The sequence below is a fragment of the Vombatus ursinus genome, unplaced genomic scaffold (assembly GCF_900497805.2).
Source record: "Vombatus ursinus unplaced genomic scaffold, bare-nosed wombat genome assembly UNPS02004691.1, whole genome shotgun sequence".
NCBI classification, from domain to species: domain Eukaryota; kingdom Metazoa; phylum Chordata; class Mammalia; order Diprotodontia; family Vombatidae; genus Vombatus; species Vombatus ursinus.
Genome location: NW_020944469.1, coordinates 5343240 through 5361442, shown reverse-complemented (window position 1 = coordinate 5361442; position 18203 = coordinate 5343240). Strand labels below are relative to the sequence as shown.

The following is an 18203-nucleotide window of genomic DNA, read 5'->3' as shown; positions in this document are numbered from 1 at the left end:
ATCAAAAACCCACCATGTTGAAAACTAGTAATGGTATCATGGAAAGAGCCCTGCCCTGGGTCCCTGATCCTATGACCAGCAGGACCATTGAATCAAGAGTCAAATGTTTTAAATATCCCTAAAATATTTATTTAAGAGCACTGTGTTTCATTTGACTTCAAACAGAAAAAAAGAGCTCTGTTCTGATAACTTTAAACTATGAAAGCTTAATGTCATTGCACTGAACATTTTGAGACACCCTGTATTTTCTCCTATGCATAGAGGTGCTCCTTGCTTCCTTCTAGCACTTTCTCATCTAGTACTCCCTACTTGCTACCAGCACCCACCAGCCTTTCTGGAGTCCATGTCATCTGACTCTCTCACCCTCTCCTGATCTTTGTTGCTGTCATTCACCTAGTTACTGTCCAAACTTTTGCTATGATTTTGGCATCTGGATCAGAGATTTAGCTAGCACCCTCCCCCCGGCCAACCCTTCAGAGATTTAGCTAGCCACCCCCTCCCTGGCCATCCCCCTCAGAGATTTAGCTAGTCACACTCATGGCCCCTCCAACACCACATCTTCAATCTTTTTTGACCTCTCAATTTCTATGACCTCTTTCTCTACTTGAGTTCAACCACCCAATAGGATGGCCATACCTTAGGCTTCACCATCCCTTGAAAATGTACCACCTTCAAGGCACCATAGATTAGTAGATAGAATACTGGACTTGGAGTCAGGAAGACTTGGGTTCAAATCCCACGCTAGACACTTACTAGCTGGGTCATCCTGGGCTAGTCATTTAACTTCTTTTTTGTCTCAGATTGTTCATCTATAAAGTGAAGAGATTGGACTTGATGGCCTCTAAATTCTCTTACAAATCCTGAATTCTGAAATTCCAGACCCTTACCACGATCTCCTCTCCTTCAACGTTTTCCACTCCTTTATCCTTCCATGCCTGTTCCTTGCCTGAATAGTGACCTTTGGCCTTTTAATTCTTCCTGGCTCTCCCTGTTTATCAAACCAGGTCTGCCTTACTTTCCTTTCTAACCAGTCTTGACCTTATGATCAGCCGCTTCAGCATGCTCCCTCCTCCAGCCCTAAATTCGTTGTCTCCTGGACCTTTTAATATTTGTTCCCTGCTAACCCCCAGCCCTGGGATTCTGCCATCTGCCTCCTCTGCTCCTATTTCTTGAGGTGCCAAAGGCTGCTGGAAAAAATACAGAAATCTGCAGAACTGGGTTCAATATAAATTTCTGCTCCCTGGACTCTCTCTGTTACACAGAAATACCTTACTTGCCTCCCAAAGTTGGCTCGAGAGCCCTTGGGCTTCTCCTCTTATTGCTAACCCCCTGTCCCCCCTATTCCTTCACTATCGGCAGATAGCTTTGCCTTCTATTCTACTGAAACTATTGAGACTGATATCAGTGAACTTATTCAATTGCACTCATCTAATCCTCTCAGTGGCCTCTCTCATCCTTTCTTCCTTCTCTGTTGTCTCAGAGGTAGAGATGGCCTTCTTCTCACTAAAAGAAGCCCCACTGCTAAGACCCTAGAGCCTAGTCCTTCCCTTCTCTTCTGGGAGCATGCTACATCATTCAGCCTCCCTTCATCTGCAGTATGCAATCTCTCCTTGCCCATGGGTCTTATTCCTCCTTAGTTTATAAACAAGTTTAGTTCTCCTTTATTCTTTAAAAATGACAACAACAATGACACCAGTCAGCTAACCCACCTTCCCTTGATCCTGTCTCCCCTTCAAGCTATCATCCCATCTCTCTCCTCCCTTTCACTGCCAAACTCCCAGAAAGAACAATCCAAACTGCTTCTACCACCACACGTTACTCAAGCTACCTCAACCACTAGTTTCTGACCCTTCTACTAGAAAGAAACAGTCCTCTACAAGGTCATTGCCAGATCCAGTATTTGGGTGTTTGGGTTTGGGGGGAGGAGGCTGGGGAGGTTGGCTTTTCTGTCCTCCTCCTCTATATCTCCTTGTCCTCCATGACATTGTATTGGCATGATTCTCCTCCTTCCTGAGGTTGTTTCTAGCTTGAACATTTTCTGATTCTGAAATCCCACTTGCATTTACTGAAATACAAAGACCATTCCTAAAAAGTCACCTTTATTTTTGAAATGCATCAGATGGTAAAGCACCATTCTTATGTATCTGCTGCTTCCATAACAAATGAAAGAACTAAACAGAGAAACTGAGGCACAGAGTTAGTGACAGTGGCTGACTGAGAGAAATAGAATTCATATTACATGACATCTCATTTGCAGTCTAGGTCTTGGTCCATTAGATGAGCTTTGGAACCAAAATGTGGCTTGGTTATTTTCCTACTGTTTAGGGTAACTCATGAGGAAACATCTAGTAGTATCAGAGGGAGTGCTTGGAAGCCAGTAGGCATTAGTCATTGGACTTAGGAGGATGGGAAGCAATGTCTGATAGCTCTCTCTTATAAGGGAAGAAGAAAACAAAGAAATATTAGGGACCAGAGAGAGACCAGGAAAACCAAGAAACATGAGAGGTTGTCATTCTCTCTGCTCCCTACCCCACTCCAGATCCCAAAAGAAAAATTTTAAATGGAAAAAAGTGAAAGTTCATTTTAAAGTTGCCAATGGACCACGGCTTCTCCATTGACATCCTTTATCACTGAATGGTGTGTTCTCTTAGACAGCTAGCATGGTAATCAAGACCTAATGAGAGAAAGGGGAGAGGGGATTTAATGCCCGCTGCAGAGAACACTTGATGAAAAGTGAGATTGCCTCCAATTCCTCTCAGTGGCTTATTTTTCACAGCTGCATGGAAACCTTTTTATTCTCCTCAGAATTTGCAACAGAAAAGCGTAAAAGCATTTCCTAGGCTGAAAGGAGCCTTGTGCAGAGAGCTGACCCCTGGTTCCAGCCTATTCTCTTGCTCATTTTGTTCAGAGAGAATGCTAATCTGATTGGTTTGAATGTCGCGATTAAGTACGATTGTGTCATCTGGCCTGGCTTAATATTATCTAACCTCAAAAGAAACGGTGTTCTCCCAGGCTAACCAGCTCCCATTCTCAGGGCCTGAACATTTCAAATAACATCAGCTAAAGTATAGATCATGTTTTAAGGCTTCCAGAGGCTAGCCACACTCTACCTCATTGTACCCTCTCCCTCCCCCCTATTAAGTATTACTAGCCAAATTTTCCATATGAGGAAACTGAGGCTCACAGAGATAAAGCAACAGTGGTCACATAGCTAGGTAAAGTATTGGAGGCAGGATTCAAAACCAAGTCTCTGTTGATGCTTCCCATTCTACCACACTGCCTCTTGAGGTTCATTATCAAGTCTTTCTTGGAGGTTATTAGTTTTTTACTCTAGATACCAAGTTTATGATCTGATTGGCTGCCCTTGCTGAGTGACAAAAGCTAAGCAACTGAAAGGAATCCAGAGTTGTAGCCCCTGGACCAAATGGATGCCACTGAAACATTAGGGGAGGGCTCACCCACCAGAATGCATGTCAAAGCAGAAAACAAGCTTCCTTTGCATCTTCCCAAGGTGCATTGTGATAGTCTAGGGTTCTAGGAAAGCCTGATCAGGAGGAATCCAGAGGTAGAAAGAAAAGGACAAAATTAGAACTAGGCCCAAGGCAGTTCTTTGGTTCATGGTCAAGGTAGGAGGGGGATTGGGGGGAAGCTGGAAGGGACCTTCAGAGATCACCTAGTAGTCTAAGCCCTGAGAAGGGAAGTGACAAAAACAGTTAGTTTCTTAGGGGGCAGAATCTCAGTGTCCCCGATCTCTGGCTCAGGAAGGAAGATTAGAAGGAAACAAGAATTTATGAAGTCCTTACTTTTATTGTGCCAGGCACTGTGCTAAGCTCTTTGCAAATATTATCTTACTTGATCTTCACAACCACCTTGGGAGACAGGTGCTATTATGATCCCCATTTTATGGTCAAGGAAACCGAGGCAATCAGGTTAGCAAATATCTGAGGCCACATTTGAACTGAGGCCTTCCTGACTCCAGGCCCAGTGGGACTAACCAAAAAGAGTTGTTTCACTGCAGGAGACAACAGCAACAGCCTGAGATTTCTCCAGCTATACTTTTCTGTTCTCTCAGGGATTTAAAAATATCCAGGGTTTTGACTTTTAAGGTTTGTCTATTTGGTAGTTAAGAGTCTAAGCACCAAGGGACTAGATGTTGTCTTTAGGAAAAAAAATCATCTCATAGTTTTCATTTTAGCACCACCAAAGACAATGAACTTTTCCACTTTAACTTTACCTCTGGGCAGAGGTGCCTCATCAGCGGCCCTTACTCAGATGGGCCATTTTGATCTCCTTGGAAGAAAAGGACTCAATGCACGTGATTAGTCTCTCTGTGTCCCAGTTTTCCGTCTCTACAATGGGGATAACATTTCATCAAATAATTGCTTCTAGTAATGCCCCCGAATAACTACCAGCTAAAGTTCCAGGTAAATAATTAATAAGATTTGGTTCCATTTCTTACCCTGAAGGAATGATTAGTGAATGTCCTTGGGTCTTCGAGCTGTGATTTCTCTAATTATCCACCTGGTCTTCACTATCACGACTCTTCTCTTTGGGGATCTGCCTCACATATTAGCACACCTCATACTCTAACAAGTCTTGAAAATCAGAAGAGGTGGTTCAGTCTTTTGCTTTCCTATTCCCAAGCCAGCAAACCCAGCCAGTTTCTGATCTATGCAGGTGTCCTTAAGGCAGGTTCATTGATGAATTTCTATAAAGTGAATCCTAATGTTCTCTTGACTCCTCTTTGAAAAGAGGAGACGTGTTCTTCTGGGGCCAAGAAATGATCTCTATATCTAGCAAAATCATGCCAAAAATTGGAGGGAAAAAAAATCCTTTTAGGATCACCTGTTCTTTAGTATAACCTTCTGTTAAAACATTGATGATTCTTTCCATAGCTTCAGCTTCTTTTCTCCCTGCTCGGGAATACTGTACTTTCCACATCTCATCCCTTCTCTTTTCCAATTTTGTCCTCTCCCCTTCTTTCTCTTTCCCTCCCTCAGAAATGTGTAGAGGAGGCATGGTGAGAAGTGATGGAGAACCCACTATGATCGCTCTGTTTGCCCCCCAACCTCCAGCCCTGGCTCAGGTAACAACACAGGCTCATATAATTTAGTGCTAAAAGGGTCCTTAGAGATCAGCTAGTCCCACCCTGTCAGTTTTACAGATGAGGAAACTCAAGCTCAGGGAGATGAAATGACTTTCACAAAATGACCCAGGTAAAAACCAAATAGCAGAGCTAGGATTCTAATCCAGGTCTTTGGACTCTACATCCTGTGTTCTCTCCACTACACCATGCTGTCAGTTGGCTGGTCAAGTTCCTTAGTCTCATCTCATGGAGAGACAAGCTTCAAAGGCTTATGTTTCATGGAGAGAAAAATGAGTAGGATTGCTAAGAGAGCTTTTGAAGCCTTACAACTACTATACTGAGTAAAGTGCTTGGAGAACTATCCCATTCAGCACCTCTAACATTAAATTCTTCCAGGATACCCCTTTTGAGCTATATCTGTTGTGCTCGTGAAAAAATTCTCCAACTGGTTCCCTAGTGGGAACACACTGCCTTTGTCTAGCAGGCTCTCTGGAATTTGACTAACCAATAACTATGTATTTGTTTATTTTCCCTTTAGTAAAGTTCCTTTCTTTCCAAATACCAAGACAAGAAAAATGTGGTTTTGTGATACTTTTGCTTGTGTTGACCTGCCTCTAAACAGTCACCTCCATCACTTTCTGAGATGCATCTCTTTTTCTCTTATACCCTTTTGATTTTGAAATCCTGCAATGGATTTTATGCAACCCTTCCAGAATGTAAAGAATCAGGCAGGAGAAGTTTTTAGTGAAGGCATATTGATGCACAAAGTTATGAGAAAATGAGAGCAGAGACACGACATAGACCTCCAGAAATAACACATGTAAAATCACCGATGAGAAGAGGCCACCACAGGGGGATACTGACTGCTAAGTCTGATGACACCTTGCCCACCCCTTCTTCTTGTAAGGTTGCTGATTAAATAGGCTTTGAAATGTAAAAAGTATTAACAAGATAAGTTTCTTCCTCAAAAATTGTCTTACTTTTACTCATATGTTGATTAAAAAAATCTTCTGAGAGCTCTTTAAATACTTTGAACTCCCATCCATTAAGTCTTGAGCTTAGTCTTTTACCTGTCTCCCCGTTACTGGGGGGTCATGGGCTTGAAAAAAAAGCTTGAGAGAGCTGACAAAAATATTTTGCTGCTGATTAATAGGGCTAATGTAATATCTAACTCTAAAGAAATCTAAGTACCTTTCTATTCATTCAAGTAATCCCTATGACCTCAACTCAAGGCTTATTCTAAGGTAATAGTTCTCAAAGTATGGTCTGGAGACCCCTTAGGGTCCTCAAGACCCTTTCAGTAGGTCTACAAGGTCAAAATTTATTTCCTTAATAATACTAGATGTTTTTTCTTTTTGTTTTTGGTTTTGTTTTTTTTTTAGGCAATTGGGGTTAAGTGACTTGCCCAGGGTCACACAGCTAGTAAGTGTCAAGTGTTTGGTCTGAGGCCGAATTTGAACTCAGGTCCTACTGCTTTCAGGGCCGGTGCTCTATCCACTGCGCCACCTAGCTGCCCCAATACTTAGATGTTTTAATGTCTAGTAGGGTAAATGACCCTACTAGAAATAACCCACATAAACCCTCTTGATTGAGGGTTCCTCAACAATTTTTAAGAGTGTTGAGTCAATAAGGTTGAGAACCACTGTTCCAAGGCCTTGCCATGGAAGTGATTGTGGGTTTTTGAAGATTATATGGGTGGAGCACTAGCTCCGCCCAGTCTGTGGGTCAAGGAAATAGATGGTACATGTGTTGTCCAAGAACTAGCTCTGCAGAGTGTGGAAGGGTTTCTCATCAAAAGTTTGATTAAGAAGTGAGACATTTTTTCAGCTCCTGTGATTCACAGAGATCCTTTGCTCAGGTGTGGAAGAGCTTTGAGCCACAGTGGCACAGGGAATGCCTACACTGATGACATCGGGGTTCCTTGAAGTCTTGGCACAAGCATGTACAGAGAGAGTGCTGTGCCATGTGCTGGAGGAGATCAGGGCTTCCTCAATGGGGATACTCCATCCAATGGAGAAAAATCTCTCCGTTTTCAAATTAGTACCAGTTCCCACCCTTGCCCCCTCCCCTCCAGGACCTTTCCCCTCAGCTTCACCTCTGGGTAGAGACATCTCATCAACAGCCCTTATTTGGAATGGGCTATTTTAACCTCCTTGGAAGAACAGGATTCAGTCAATGTAATTAGGTTTTCTTTGTCCTAGTTTTCCCATTTGTACAATGGAGACAACATTTCATCCAAAAAGTTGCTTTGTTTAATACTCCTGAGACAAAAAGTGTGGTATTTTAGATAGGGAGTCATCCTTTGAGACTGAAAGTCTTGGGTTTAAGTCCTGTCTCTGACATAGACTAGCTGTGTGACCCTGGGTAAGTCACTTAACCTTTCTTTGCTCTAGGCAACTCTCCAAGATTGTAATTTACAGACAAGTTGCTGAGCTAGGTTGATGGAGTGATTTTCTACTCTCAGAGTTCTCTCTCTTGATGAAATCCTTGTTCTGGGTTCCTCCAAAAGTAGAAAATGCCCCTAAACAGCTAAGACTCTTTGCCAGTGCTAGATAAATAATTCCCAAGATCTAGTTCTACCTCCTAGCCTTAAGAAACAGTAAGTGAATAGGTGTTAAGAAACAATAGGTGTCAGAGAACAAATGGCCAGTGGAAGGCTAGCCCCACCTGACGAAACCAAAGGCCTTGAAAATGTTGAGCAGATCCCCAGGCCATGATGCTCCAGAAACACTCTAGAAAATTTGGCTGTCCCTTTTTTTGTAGAGGGGAAAATGGAGCCCGAGCAGCATCTATGTGACTTCCCTGTGGGTCAGCACTCTCATCCCTGACTTGGGCCCTGTATGTTGCTCACTGGCCGTGTCTCTCAAAGTGCTTTTCTAAGGATACAGGCAATATCTGTCACCTTTGGGGAGTATCGTGAATGAAACTTTGAGAATGTGACTAATGGTAGGTTTGTTTGTTTGTTTGTTTTTTAATTTCCATAGAAGAGCCCAGTGAAGCAGTTTCAAATGAAGCAAGCAGGCACAAGGAAGAAGACCCCAGCGCAGTGTCCACAGACAACGTGGTATGTACACTTTGAAATGCCTTTGGAACCAAGTGACAGGCTCATAAAAGGACAGACATTTCCAGTCAGTGACAATGTCAGCATTGTTAGAAAGGGAAGTTTTTTTATGTTGTCATTTCTGTCCCGGAAATTATTCTTTTCAGAGAGTCACAAATGTAAATAGCTAATGAATGCTTGGTATTCATACAGCATTTTACACCTAAGAAGTCGTTTTTCTTCAGCACCCTTGGAAAGCAGCAGAATTCTCCTCTTTGGACAGATGGTAGGATTCAAACGGAATTAAGCCCAAGAACATGAAGCAAGCCATTGTTAGTGCTCTCGTATTCAGGCCTTCCTGGCTTCCAGTTCTCCCTGGTAGACCACACCTCTGCCTCTTTGAATCATATCAGTTCTTAAGGTAGCCTCAGTGTTTGGCATATTGGGAGCTTTCTCATCTTTCTAAGGGAAGTGGGACCCCTTTAACAACCTGGGAAAGTTTGAAATGATGAAAAAAAAAAGCATTAGAGGCAGACGAACAAGAAGGAGTCTGTGTACATGTATGTACATATGAATCGAACCAGCTTTTGAAAATATAAATAAGAGTCTTTGTTGTTGTTGTTGGGGGAAAGGGGGTGAGAAGGAAAGGTGGGTCCAGAGCTGTGATTTCCTTGGGATGGAGAATTTCTGGTGTGGGAATGTTTCCCACCAATGAAGCTCTTCGATTCATCCAAGATGTATAGCCTTAGAGGGTACTGAGAATTTAAGTGATTGCCCAGAGTCACATAATATGTCAGGGGATGAACTTGAACCTGAGTCTTGTGAGCTCTGAGACCAGCCCACTATCCACTATGCCATCCTATACCTTAAACCAAGAATAAGAGTAACTCATTTACATCGGTGCTTTATAGCTACAAAGCACAGTGCAGACATTAATTATCTAATTCAGTTGTCACAATGACCCTATCAAGTCATTGCAATATTAGTATTCCCATTTTATAGGTGAAGAAACCAAGGCTCAGAAAAGTTGTGATTTATCAGAATATGACACCCAATAAATAGCAGGCTCATGGGGCATAGTTTGCTCAAACCCCATCCTAGGCAAGAGTGTTAACATTGTTTTAATGTTATCTCTTTCTCTTCAGATGCTATCAAGATATTCAGCACTTAGCACAGTGCCTGGCACTTAATAAATGTTGATTGATTGATTCAGATTCCAGGCCCAACTTTAAACTGAGGCACATTAGAAAAGAGCCCTGTGCATTTGCTTTGGTTCCATTAAGTCAGTATTTGGTTTTTATGCTCAACCTTTAAAAAATATGGCTCCTGAGGCTGATTTTCTAATGTATGTGACATTGCTCCCTAGACTCACCCTGATCCCCGTTTGTGGATTTTCACCATTAGAATGTTGCAATGGGTAATAATAATATGTTGCTCATTTCCACAACTCAAGGCTAAAATGGACTGGGTTCAATCTTGGTGACCTCTATTTAATAAAAACTCATGTATTCCCCCAGTTTCCCTTGGGAATGTCAGAATTTGTCTCTTGCCTTGGTCTTTGCAAAAAAGAAAAATGGACTTTAGCTCCCAGTCAAGTGCTCAGGCTAGCAAAACATCATACATGGAACACATTTTATTTAACCTAACAGAAAACGTAAAGAACTCATACTTTAGTCTATAAACAGTCAAGTCCAGTTCCTTTCCCTTGCTGGTTGACCTCCGCTTTACCGAGACACCTAAATAGTCCTCCTGACTTATAGTGTTGCCCTGGATGGGACAGCGTCACTCTCACGTACATAAACATATACACATACACATACACTTGAAATTGCCAGAGAGTCAAGTGACTCCTCCTGGATCATGCTAAGTTCTCTTCCCTCTCTCTCTCTCCCCCCATTTAAGAATTTTCAGTCCCTGTAAATTCCATCAGTCACATTATTCTGTAGCCCCAATTTTGAGTATGTGTTATGTATTATTTCATACAGCTTATGCACTCTCCTAAATGCTTTCCCCAGTACCTTTTGTTTTTTTGTTGTTGTTCAGTTGTGTCCAACACTTCGTGACCCCAGTGGGGTTTTCTTGGCAAAGATACTGGAGTGGTTTGCCATTTCCTTCTCCAGCCCATTTTACAGATGAGGAAACTGAGGCAAACAGGGTGAAGTGACCTGCCCAGGGTCACACAGCTCATCAGTGTCTAAGGCCAGTTTTGAACTCAGGAAAAGGAGTCTTCCTGATTCCAAGCCCAGTGCTCTAAGCACTGTACCACCTGGCTGTGCTCAGGTTACACAGGGGCATATATTATCCTCTCCAAGTTTCTGCTTTTAAATCACAACGGGGCTTCACACTGAGCTGTTAACAGTTAGTAAGACCTATGTGTTAACAAATTGTGTCAGTTGTTTTCCTCCTTGCAGGAAAGCCCCTCTTCATGCCCCATTTTATTTGTAGTAACAGCTCACATTTGCATAGTATCTAGTTCACTTCAATTTTAGCAAAGCATTTAACAAAGTATCCGATGTTATTCTTATGGAAAAAAATGGAGAGATATCGACTAGACAGTAATACAATTAGATGTATTTGGAAAACTTGGAATGGCTAGACTCAAAGAATAGTCGTTGATGGTTCAATGTCAGCTTGGCAGGTATCCAGTGGCATGCCCCAAGGATCTCTGTGGTTTAATCTTTTTTTATCAATGACTTGGATAGAAGCATTTTGGTTTGCTCATCACATTTGTAGATGCCGCAAAGCTGGAGAGGGTGGGGAGGGAGAGTCAACACAGTGGAGGACAAGGTTAAGATCAGGAACTAAATATCCCATGAACTTCAGTAAGGGTAAATGTCAAGTCTTACACTTGAGTTCAGTAAACTGGCCTCCCTGGGGAAGGCATGCTTAAATGGCAGTTGGTTTGGGAAAAGATCTGGGGATTTGAGTGGACTGCAGACTTGATAGAAATCAGCAAGGTGTGATGTGGCAACCCTAAAAGCTCATGCAACTTGGGCCTACACCACAAGAGGCCAAGTGACGGTCCCTCTCTCCTCTTGCCCAGTTTGACCACGTTGGTAGTATCGTGTTCACTTCTGGTGCTCTAGTTTAAAAACAATCTGACTAAGTTAGAGGGCCTCAAGACGAGGCAGCTGGGATGGCAGAAGGCCTTGAGCCTGGGTCATACCTATAAAAAGAGACTGAAAGGACTTGGGCCTTTTCCTTTGGAAAAAAGAAGACCGAGAAAATTCTAGCTCCCTTCAAGTGTTTGAAAGGCAGCCGTCACACCAGAGAGGTTAGATTTGTTCTGTTTGGCCCCAAAAAGCAGAAACAGGAGCGAGGTTTGGATTTTACAAAGCAGTAAATTCAAGTTTGATGTCAGGAAAAACTTGGTCAACAAGAGCTGTTCTAAAAGTGGGAGGATTGATACTTACTAGCTGTGTGACCCTGGGCAAGTCACTTAACCCTGATTGCCTAGGCAAAAGTAAATAAATAAATAAATAAAATAAAATAAAATAAAATAAAATAAAATAAAAGTGGGAGGAGCTGCCTTGGGAGGAGGTAGTGATTTCTAGGTGGTGGGTACAGTGGAGAGCACACAAGGCCTGGAGTCAGAAGCCTGGAGTTCAAATGTGCCTCATGTGGGCCCTGGTCAAGTCACTGAACCTCTGACTGACTTCAGTTTTCTCAACTGTAAAATGGGGATAACAATTATATCTACCTTCCAGGGTTGTTGTGAGGAAAAAATAAGATAATATTTGTAAAGCGCTTTGCAAACCTTATAACAAGATACAAATGTGAGCTGTAGTGTCCTCCTCCTGGCAGGGGTGACTTCATGGCAGTAAAGCATAGTGATGGTTCCTTTCAAATATGGACCCATTCCACCTCCTAAATCCTGGGATTCTATGAAAGCACTTTCTCATAATAGCCCATGATATCGATCGTAATATCAGTGTTATTCCTTCTTTCTAAGATGAACACTGGATTAGAGTTGGAGTGATCCTCATTTGAGTTTTGACTGCCATTGCTAGCTAGACCACCTTGGACACGTCATTCAGCATTGGACAGTGGAAAGAGGGCTGTCTTTGGAGTCAGAGGACTTGGATTCCAATCCCTCCTCTGCCACTTCCTAGCTGTGTGACCTTGGGCAAGCCACCTAACTTCTTCAGCCTTTAGTTTCTTCATCTTTGAAATTAAGGAGTTGGGATCAGATGATGTCTGAGGTCCTTTACAGCTCTAAATGTATCATCTCTGAGCTTCCATTTCCTTCCCCTGAAAACGAGAACAAGAAATTCTTGCACTGTTAATCTTACAAGATTATAAGGATTGACTGAGAAGGCATGTTAGAGCATTCTGTAAACTGAAAAACATTATGCAAAGGACAGCCTTGTTAATATTTTGATTATTACTTCCATGCTCGCAACACACAAATCTCTAGACGAGGAGAGTTGTAGATTGGATTTCACTGGTTTCGATGCTGGTGGGGGCTAGCTCTGGCTGTTTTCCACTCGAATATTACATCCACCAATCCCTAATGGGGCAACAAAAGGGAAGATGGTTTTGCTTTGTTCTAGGGGAAGTCGTATTTTTTTCCTCAGGTAGGTAGTAATGATTTTCCCCTGTTATGAATTGTGTTAATAACATTCTTAAATTCCACAGGGTAATCTCCCCCCAGCATAAACAGCAGAGCCATGCTATAGATTTCCGTTCCATTGCAAGATGCCAGTCGGAGGCTGTACAGATATAAAACTCTTCCCCCTTAAAGAAATGCTTGTTTTGTTGCCTGCCTCTCTCTGCACTATGTCTCCTCTGCAGCAGACATTTGAAGATAATGAATGAAGTCATGGCATCGGATGACTCACAGTCACTTAGGCACCTAATTTTTCAGGAACAATTGATTTTCAAAGACCAAACTCCAAACTTTCAAAGGTTGCTCGCCTCTGCCTGTACCCTTTGAGTGCCCCCAATTATTTATGGATGACAAATTACCCAGGCTTAGCATGTCTATTTGTGGGCTGAAATCTCTAGGGTGGCCCATGCCCACTCCCTACAGGTTAGGCAACAGGAAAATTTCCCAATTGCTTTTCCCAGAGCCCAATCCAGACCCCCCCCCCCAAAAAAAAAAGGACCAGCTCCAAAGTCCGATGAGAGCCTCCATGATTAAGCCCCAAGTTTATTGTGATTATAACAGAAAACAAAACATTAGATTCATCTCCAGGCAGCAGTAGAAAGCAATTTCACTGCAGCCATCCTACTGACTCAGAAGCCTTCAGGTCACAAGCCCCATAATGGTATTGTATCCTCATAGGCAATATATCAAATATGATCTTTCGAACTTTGCCTATGACTTTTAATCACCATATATATTGCTGGGTGGGAAGCCTCATTTCGGCTTCTGCCTATGACATATTGCTGTTAATGTACTCTTTCTTAAAGGCTGCCTAGTGACCAGACCTAGCTTTGCTTTAATTTGGTCCTCTGTTTGGGTTGAGAGAATTGTAGGCTGTTGGCTTTTTTGACTTGTGTTTTTCATGTGCTAAAGGGAGAGAGCTCTAGCCCTGAATTTCTGAGGACCCCTTTGTTTGGTTTAACCCAAAGCCAGAAATTTCAGTTCTTAGCAAACTTGCCTCTCTGGCTAGATTTTTGTGTTGGCAGTTTGGATTTCTGGCAAGAGGCAGATTCATTCAACAAATATTTATTTGAGTGCGTTATTGTGTGTGCAGTGCTGTGGTTCAAATACTTTAATGCCCGAGCTTGGTATTTTCTAGTTTTTATTCCTCTCTTTGTTTAGTGGTTATTGGCCACTGAAGGAAACAAATTATCAGGCATTTTTTCAGCATTGCATCCTAAAAGCCGCTTTCAATTGTACAGTCAGCTCTCAATTATTTAGCCTAATGGAAAGAAGCAGTGGCATGGATTGTCGAAAAGAACAGATAATAACAATCCTGTATATTTGGCTTTGGAGTGTCCTCTGGCTGGCTTGGACTTGTTGCTGCTGCTGCTTTCAAGCAGAAGTTAAGGGGAAAGAGATTTTGACACAGTGGTATGAAGAGTGTTCTAACGATGAGAGCTGTCCAAAAATGAATGGCTTGCCTTGGAACATGGCAGTCTCAGTATCAGAATATGATAGAACTAGGAGGGAACTTAGAGATCATTTGGCCAACCCCCCTCCTTTAACAGACTGATGAATGGAGGCCCAAAGCAGAGAGCTTCCTGGTACTCAAAGTATTCAAGGAGAGCCTGCCGGAGAGGAGGCTATAGAGGGATCACCACATTGGATGAACAATGGAACCGGATGACCACAAAGGTCCCACTAGCCCTGAGCTTCCGCAATAGTCTTAATGTTAAAATGATTTTCCATTTTTGGCATATGTCAATGAAAGGTACAGGGAAATGGTCTACCATAGTATAAAGAGACCAGCCTAGAACTTAGAGCTTATTCCAATTATCCAGAGTGGATAGTCCCCACACAGATAATCAAAAATCGATTGCATATGCTTGTGCTGGATAGGGGTGTGTACAATGGCAATAACCTTATGCATTTATTCGCACTTTTCTCCTTATGTTGCAGAAAATAGAAATAATTGATGATGAAGAAAGTGATATGATAAGTAATTCAGAAGTGGAGCAAATGAGTTCTCTCTTGGATTATAAGGTAGAAGTAATTTGGGTTTTTTTATCTTCATTGATATCATTTGGTCTTGCTAAAAATAATTTTGAATTCTGCATTTCCAACTCTCATCCAATCCTATCTGAAGTAATCTAATGAGTATTTATTAAGCTCCTACTGTGTGGAAATCATTATGTCAGCCATTAGGGATATAAGACAAAACAAAATATAGTCCCTGTCTTGAAGGAACTCATCTCCCAGTGGGGGCGATGCATCCTATAAACAACTAAGCATCTCGATAACCCCAAGGCATTAATGGCACATGTTGGCCCCAGGCCTGTGCTACTCCCTTCTGGGAAGTTCAGTGCCCCAAGGTATCTCAGCAACTCCCTCAACCCACCTTGGTACCAATTAGGGAACCAGGGGAAATAGACTTTGGTGAGGTCAGAGTTTGTGGACTGCTGGTGACAGGGGCAGGGGGAGGGGCTCATGATGCCAAACTTTTTTTCTTTTTAATCATCATATCTGTTTATATCCAAATGGATCTTTTTCAAATGGGGGTGCTTCAGGAGCCACTTGCACCATGATATTTTTGATTCTCTGCCATTTGGGATAGCAAAAAGCCTTTCATAATTTTGTCTTGGAATAGAATTTGTTCTAAAGAGTAAATTATTTTCTTTATATGGTAATTTACCTGTTCTATGGGACATTAAAAAAAGAATTTTCAGAGCATTTTTAATGGCTCAGGAGACTACAGAATGACTATGAATAGAGGTGACCTTTTCTTAATGTCACTTGTCACTGAACTGAATGGCTTGTTGTGACAGGATGCCATACATAACTTTGTTTGTTTTTATTAAATTTTGACATCGGCGATCAGTCTTTCTGTCCATATGTTGCCCGCATAGGTGTTCATGCTGTCCCTCGGTGAATGGGAATCCTCTACCCAGGGAGAACTTTGTAGCATTCTGTGGCTGTCTTTTGACGCCCCAAGGTTCTTTTCTTTGAGCACCTTTAGTGTTCAGAGCAGAGCTGGAAATCAGGAGATGTTAACTGAGAGTAGCATTTAATTGGAAAAGACAGCAGCTGTCATTCTCTACAAAATCTTTTCAGTTTTGCTAGTTATTTCATTGGCCAGATTCTGTTTTCCAAATGTTCCTAACACATCAGGTTTTCAAATATTGAAGAATACAAATACAGAAGGAAACTGTCTTTTAAGCAATCTTTGCAAAGGAGGTCAGGGAGGACAGTCTGATCATGTGCTTCCTTACAGCTGTCTTTCCCACTAGGAATTATTCGAGTGAGCCCTTCTGGGGGACAAGAGCACATTCTAATCCCTCTTCCATGTCATTCAGTGAGTCAGGAAACATGGAGCAGGCACCTCCAGTATGCAAAGCCCTGGGCACCCCAAGTTGGAAGCTGATAGAGCTCCACAAGCCACCACTTAGCAGGTGGACTCGATCAGGAGTCAGCCCTACATCTGTCCCTTCATCAAGTCCCTTCTCTCTTTGCCTCCATTTCCCTGTCTGTGGAAGGGGATTGGAATAGAGACTATCAAAGGTCCCCTGTAGCTGCACAATCTCTGACTCCAGGTCAGAGGGCCACGTTGTCCGACTATAAAGCGGTTTCCTAGCAGTGCAGATGGGAGGGGGCCCAGGGCTTAGTTAGTAAGCTCACTTCCTAAGCCTCCTTTGCCTGAGGCTTCTGAGCTGCTTGAGGAAGTTTGAAGGCCTGGCCCAGAGGAGGTTGTACAGTCCAGTTATGCCAATTAGCTTTTGTGCCAGGCTGTAAAGGGCATTTAGTATCCTGGCCCTTTTCATTGTAGCAGGTGCTGTAGGGAACAACGAGCTGTTTCACTGTTACTTGGGGGGAGGAGGGCCTTTGGAGTCCTCCCCTCCTCCCCCATAACCCCATGAACGACTTTGTTGGAACTCACAAACACCAATACATGTAGAGTAGCCAGAGAACTGCAGAACTGGTGTTGGCGTGATTGCTTCCCAAGAAAGGCCGCATCGAAAATCAACTTGCAATGCCTGTTTTTGTTTTTGACAGCCTAATCTGTATTGGATCATAATGTGTGGTTTACCTTTACCCTGCTTAAAAGAAATTATTACACCGTGCGTGTAAACGCCCCCACACACACACACGGTTATTTGGCGCCTCTAGACAAGTGACTTTTTTTTTTTTAGTTGAACATTGATTTATGTAGTAGAGTGTCATCTTGGGAAGGCTCCTCCCCCCCACCCCCAACCTCTGCAGTTCTGTGATGCTATTAAATCAATTCAGCTTTTCTGTTCGGTGCTACTTATAAATTACTCCGAGTGGTTGTTTTTTTGTTTTTTTTTTTTCCCTGAGCACTGAGTTGAATCTACATGTTATTCTTGTGATTCCATGTTACAAATGGAAAGAATCCCTTCTTTGTATATTCTCTCATTGCTACCCATTGATACTGAGCGTAGACATTTGGAAGCTTCCGATTAGGTCGGAGCTTTGGAAACCCAAGCCAAGACCAAGGCCTTGTGTGATGCAGGGTGGTGCGCAAAGGCCCTGAGGCCCAATTGTCTGGGTCAGAAAAACTACCTCAACTTGGCAGCTGTAAGCAGACTCAATGATGGAGTCAGCAAAGAAGGAAGGAAATGGGCATTTATGAGGGCCTACTCTGTGCCAGGCACTGCTAAGCACCTTCGAAATATTATTTCCATTTAATCTTCATTCACAACACCCCTGGGAAGTATATGCTGCTTTTATCCCCATTTTATAGTTGGAAAAACTGAGGCAGACCAACATTAAATGACTTGCCCAGGGTCACGCAGTTAGAAAGTGTCTGAGGCTGACTTAAGGCTAGGCGATCTCTCCACTGTGCTACTAGCTGCCTCCTTTGCTCTGCAAGGCTCTTCGAATGCTTCCTATGGGTCATCCTGTTGGATGAGAGCTTCCATCTAATTGAGTGGATTTAGCAGCAAGACAAATGAGCTCATTGTGGTGTGGGCAATTCGGTAGTCAGTGCTCTTATTTCAGTGCTTCCCACAAGCTCCTCCTTTTCCCCGGAAATTACTCGGGCTACACATAACAAATTACAGATGATCTAGAAAACGGACAGTATATTTGCAAATAGCTGCCTATAGAAGGGCCTAGAAGATGATTTCAAAGCTGTTTATGTTTTCGAAACACTACATGACTCCTTAGAATTTGTCTGAAAAATACGGGACCTGAATCTGCAAAGATAACTATGACCTTTGTAAGCATGAATTAATTTTTTAAAAGTGATCTCTAATGGATTGTGAGTGCAGCTAGGAAAGGACTGCATAAGGGCCAAATGGGGGATAATGATGCTTTATAGAAAAAAGGCTTCCTGGGTAGCACTTTACTAATACTGCTGCCTTGACAACTACTAGTAATAAAGGCTGGAGGCCTTAAATGAGGCCAGCCTGCTAGAAGTAGGACGTGGGCAATTTTATTGCCAAGCTTGTAGTAACCCTGCTTGTCAA

General features: G+C 42.6%; 1 protein-coding gene across 3 annotated transcripts in view; it reads left to right on the top strand.

The window, feature by feature from the left end:
• The window catches only part of HDX (highly divergent homeobox), a 105289-nt gene that overhangs the window by 72925 nt on the left and 14161 nt on the right, over nt 1–18203 (top strand). For all 3 annotated transcript variants that reach the window (XM_027839916.1, XM_027839902.1, XM_027839910.1), the window contains 2 exons: nt 8071–8150; nt 14677–14760. In XM_027839916.1, coding sequence (XP_027695717.1) covers nt 8071–8150; nt 14677–14760 — 164 coding nt within the window. The remainder of the gene's footprint in view (nt 1–8070; nt 8151–14676; nt 14761–18203) is intronic.